At 40.4% G+C, this 5,539-nt stretch overlaps 1 protein-coding gene across 2 annotated transcripts; it reads left to right on the top strand.

Moving 5' to 3' along the window:
• The first annotated feature begins 2,320 nt into the window (after window positions 1–2,320).
• Window positions 2,321–4,080, top strand: LOC125573730. 2 transcript variants are annotated; one of them, XM_048734453.1, is made up of 6 exons: window positions 2,321–2,506; window positions 2,761–2,823; window positions 2,917–2,973; window positions 3,302–3,355; window positions 3,471–3,723; window positions 3,842–4,080. In XM_048734453.1, exons 1-6 carry the CDS (start codon window positions 2,371–2,373, stop codon window positions 3,873–3,875), a joined length of 597 nt encoding a protein of 198 aa, XP_048590410.1. In that variant the 5' UTR covers window positions 2,321–2,370; the 3' UTR covers window positions 3,876–4,080. The 2 variants fall into 2 exon arrangements, with proteins under 2 accessions (XP_048590410.1, XP_048590411.1); XM_048734454.1 differs by lacking the exon at window positions 2,761–2,823 and having other exon boundaries at window positions 2,323–2,506.
• Window positions 4,081–5,539: the final 1,459 nt, after the last annotated feature.

Genomic DNA, 5,539 nt, shown 5'->3' with positions numbered 1-5,539 from the left:
TAGTAGAATGTCTCAGTTCTACTAACAGCGATTCTCAGTGTAACGCTAACGCTAAACATCACTTAAAAGCTTTTGAGGTACCGTGCGGCAGGTACGATATTAAACGCCTCTCTTCAAGGCTACTCTATATGCATAGTATTCTTAGGAGTGACTAAGTTTTGATATAAAACTCCTTCCCTGAACCTAATCTTGGATAAAATCATGAAGTCGATATTGATAAAAAAGAAAGGCTGATGTCTTTTTGATTGTTAACAACAATAAAAGGCCCCTTTTAAACGATAGTCAATGATATGTGGAAGCAGTTAATGACAGTTGGAAGCACCATATGTTATCTTTTAAAAGCCCACTTTCAAGTCGCTTTTGTTTGAAATTAGAATCAATATTGACAAATATTCAAGCCATATGGGTTACTGTGTACTACCAAGAGACCATGAAATAAGAGAACGAATCCCCGTGCCCATGATGTCGTCCATGAAAGCTATTTTAAGATTGCGCGAGCTTGTCAATCATAGCATCCATACATGGTTCGTGGCGCCATATTTGGTTATGGGCACCACGAGCTAGTACAATTTCACACCAAATTTTTCCCTCTGCACTTCTTTACTTCGTTCGCTACCTGTTTTTATCCTTTTAGCTTCTCTTCAAGGCTAATGATCACAATGCTACTCATGGGGCGGTTTCCTGTTATGTGTTAAGTTATCCAATGTTCAGTTATCTAAGTGTTATATAAATAATTGAACTGGAAGACGTCGGGGAGACGGTGAATTTGGAGTTCATTCAAGATGCATCGTGCTGACTCCTTAAAAGTTCTTCGGTGAGATAGAATACCTAGGCATTCTAAGAGTCTATGTTATGTATTTTAATACAAGAAGGCCTTTATATTTCTTTGATTTATAACATTTTTAGATGAATGAACTTCAATTCTTCACGCAAATGTTCAGAAATCATGTCACTCAAGAAACCCTTGTCACTGGAATAAAATTTACTTCATTTTATAGACTTGAAATCTTTTATTTGTAATATCGGTGTGAATATAATGGTAATAAGTTCTGGATTTATCTTTTTCATTAAAAGGGAATTGGAAAAGAATGGTGTTTTGTAAACACATATTTATGATTGATTGTTGTGTTATAATTTGCGAATCAGCAGTTAAAGCTTTTACTGGGGAAGTTGATCCCAGGGCCTAAAATCAAGCACTTTATGCATTTCAATGTCCCAGAAACGGTTGATTGGCTCCAGCGTACTCTATGCTGATTCGCAAATTATAACATAACAACTGCTTGTTCTAAAAATAGTTTTTACGGACGTCATCATTGGAACATACCCTAATACGGAGGATTCGTTCTCTTACATCATGGTCTCTCGGTACTGCTGAATATTCTAATCATCGTCTTCATCATCATCTTCATCCTCATCATCATCAGCTCAAAAGTCACCTCCAGGTGTTGAAAATTATGTTGGTGCAGGGGGCCTCCGAAAATTCCCACCTTTTGGATTAGATCTTTCTGGAACCGCAAAGCTATTTTTGTCATGGTATGTAACGCTCTTCAGGAACACCTAAAACGGAAAGAAGCTTTAATGCTTTAAACACTTCAAAATAAACCCACCCATCACACCAGACATCAGACAACTTATCAGAACTTGAATAAATTAACATTCTTATTGATTTTGATGTATCCAATGGAAAAAATTGGAAACTTTGAGGAAGGGGGGGGTCTAAGTGCCGATTTTGGGGGTTAAAACTCAGCTTTTCACTTCTAGAGGGAGTAAGTATTCTTGTGAGAGGCCTCCTGGAATCATAGTGTTATTTTCGTGACGCAACCCATACTACATCTTCGATAATTAAAAATGAAGCTTTCGTGCTTTGAATAGCAGCACTTCAAATTACTCAGTATCTTGAAATATCTGAAATGTTTCAAAGAAGTGATGCACTTTCTATAATGATATTTTTAAACGGATAATTCTCAAATACAATGGCACGTTCCTGTTGTCCAGGTTGCGTGGGTTGCAAGGCTAGTTGACGTCCTGCTCACGAGAACCCTTTCTTGTATTTACCAAGCATCTTAGAATATAATAATCGAACAATATAAATTATTGCTCTAACTCATCTATAACTATGAATGCAGACATGTTCCTGTTTCTATTTAAATCCTACCATAAATTATTACTGGAATTAACATTTCAAGTATTTTGTTGACGTTCCACTCTAGGGATGGCTTTGTCTATTCTATTTAAACCCCCTAAATGGTTAATGGCCACTCCAAAGTTTCTGCAACAGTTCTCTTTAAATGAGGTATAAAAAAGCACGACTTCACAGCCTCTGCACCCATTTGAACGAGGCGCACCCAAGAGAGTGTTCCCTGAGCCAAGATGTCGCACAAGATACTGCTACTGTTCCTGCTCGGCTTCGTGGCCTTAGCACTATCAGCTCCTGCTACCACCGAGAAGGGGCTCAGCCCTGCCGCCCAAGACGAGACCAAGGACGAGCCCCTCCAGGAGGATGATGGTACGTGGTCCTCGGACTTTAAATGCGTAAAATACATTAAAGCCCTCAACACGTGTGTGTGAATTAGCGCGAAGAATACACGAAGGCAGCGAAGATTGTCGGCCAGTTTCTTCCTTCTCTGTGTTTTCCTCCTCGCTGATTTACGCACCGCGCAATTTCTTTGCTAGCGAAAAGCCGACCTTAGATCTGACGAGTCACACAAATCAATAAGGGAGTGTCCTCTTTACTATATGTTATTGATATTTAATATGTAGAGCAACTCTCGGAGGCTGAGGAGACAGAGAAAGATGACGAAGAGGTCAATCAAGTTTTTCAAGGTCGAACTGTTCTGTTTTATTAAGCCAATCTCAGCTCTTGAGGAGTTCATAAGATCTCTAACATTCCTTTTCCGCGTTTTTCCAACGATCCAGGTGAGGAAGATGAAGAGACCCAAGAGGAGCCCGAGGACGATTCAGAGGGTGGAACCGGTGTGTATTACATAGCCGTAAGAAATCGCTCAATTACAATGTTACACGCATTTATATTTCTATTTTTATTTACTATAATGATGTTAAGCGAAGGAGGCAATAGAATAGGACGCGTTGGCAAATATTGACGGATTTCGCAAGTTCCTAGTTTAGGCTAAGCAATGATAAACAGCAACTACCCTCTAGTACCTTCCCTCAAATTCAACTCAATTCAGTAAAAAAAACATCATTAAAATAAACACGTTTTCAGCGTCGGCAGGAAGGCGTCGCGTGCTGATGAACCACCATTTGTATCAACGTGTCTGAAACACGCGTTCTTTATTCACAGAAAACGATGAGAACCCAGGAGAAGCAGAAAACGAGGTAGCTGAAGTGGAGAAAGGTAAAGTCTACGTTAATAGTTTAATAATTTAGATTTTTATCCAGCCATACTCTATATAATCCTCCAATGAATGCGTATATCTTATGGATTTTTTTAATGAATGCACCCTCAACAGACGAGAATGTTCCTGAGAAAAGACATCATCTCTATCGTAGCTGCCGTCGCGTGTGTCGTCGCTACAGATATTGCAAATCGTTTTTGTTTATAAAGCACAAGTGTCACTATAAGTACCACTGCTACCTGAAATGTTCTTGCAAAGTTAAATACTACCACTGCCGTTATCGTCGCCGCTGCGTCTGGAGGTACAAATACTACCACGGAAAGCCCCGCCGTTACCGCCACTGCTACCGATACTGCTATCGTCGAATGTAAGTACACCATAGAACCGCTGCTAAATCTTTCCCGAACCGGACGATCATAAAACGTTCACTTGAAGGGGAAGAACATGAAAGTTGCACTCCTAATCTTCGTGATTTTGCCTTGTAGTCTTAAGTACAGAAAGGTCCCTTGCCGGGGATAGATTTCACACTGGTTGCCATGGAAACGATTGGAACACAAAGAACGGAACACAAGGACTGAACACCGGACCTGACAGCGAAAATTTTGTTGATTTTTTTACTCTAAATACTGACATGATTTTTAATTTCTATATAATTGTAAGATTTTTATAAGTGTAAAAATAAGTTTGTAAGAGACGAGCAATGAAATAAAACATGAACATTCAACATTCCTCGCTTTCCTTGTGTGGCATTCGAGGGGTCTCGTCAGCACCGCTCAACGCGCTCCTCGACAACAATTAAACTCCCCTTAAAGCAACCAGTCTACACATAGCCTTCCCGCATGAAGCTCTAGGTGCAAGGACCTTTAAAACCAAAGAGAATAGAAAATATTAATGCGGGAGCCTTGTGGAATGCAAACTTGCCAGATTGAGGGGGGTGGCCAAAGTACTCAGATTCTCGCGCTATCCAACTAAAAGCTATGACTATAGTAGAGCAAACAAAGGCGCCTCCCCCCTCCCCCCAAAAATGGAAGATAATGAGAGGGGTCAGCAAGTGGTCCCACATTGTTGTCATAAGATTAGGATTATCATCGATATCGGATATTAGGATCATTGTATATCATAAGATTAGGATTATCATCGATGTCGGATATTAGGATCATTGTATATCATAAGATTAGGATTATCATCGATATCGAATATTAGGATCATTGTATATCATAACATTAGGATTATCATCGATATCGAATAAAAGAAAAGAAAGATGTTGTCATTTCAATAAAGATGGTACCTGCTTAACTCTATTCAGACTTGGGGTGGGGGGGGGGGGGGGCTCTGTAAGCCCTCCCTCCAGGAAAATTACTATAACTTCTGAACCATAACAGTTAAGAGACTAAAACTTGGTGATTTTTCCTAAAATCTATCTGCGGACATTTCGATGCCATTGACATGTCGAGGAGACGCTCCATGTTACCATGGCAACCGTATTTTCACAAATGTGGACTTTAGAAGGACACTAGCATACAAACACTGGCACCAGTCGGGCCAAGACGGGACGCTAGCACAGTCTATTACCCGTGCAGTTCGGCAACCATGGACAGCTGTTTCGTCTTTATTAGGACTCGTCAGCATGGCATAGCCGGTTTGCCTCAGTTAAACTTCATCGGCAAAAAAAACTGCAGGGCGACTTCGAGTAGAACGAAGTGCTTTAAACCACAGCTCAGATCCATGTGGGATCTAGAGCTGCGAACGGGCTAGCGTGATGCCAATTGTGGGGATCACGCATGCGACCTTTGCTAGTCTAAGACTCCGTCGGATAGCCAAACTATCCTTGCGAGTATGTATACATAAATGTGGACTTTAACCCTAACCCTAACCCTAACCCTAACCCTAACCCTAACCCTAACCCTAACCCTAACCCTAAAAACCTGAAAAAAAGGCGCAAATTGAAACTGCAACACAACATACAACACTATACCACCATTGTGAACACTTCTTCGATGGATCAAATAGTTAATGTAGTGTTAATAAATAACGATCTTTACTGTCTCGGAAAAAGGTGTGTACAACTCTCAACAACTTCCCAAAGTCTCTCTCCAGTCTCTCTCGGAAGTCAGGGTACCCAACACTACATCACTCTTTCTGGGATGGGATACTAACAATAAAACCTAACTTTAAACGGTTTA

This window comes from Nematostella vectensis, chromosome 11 (assembly GCF_932526225.1).
Source record: "Nematostella vectensis chromosome 11, jaNemVect1.1, whole genome shotgun sequence".
NCBI lineage: Eukaryota > Metazoa > Cnidaria > Anthozoa > Actiniaria > Edwardsiidae > Nematostella > Nematostella vectensis.
The sequence above is the reverse complement of the archived record's forward strand: the minus strand, read 5'-3'. Positions and strand labels throughout refer to the sequence as shown.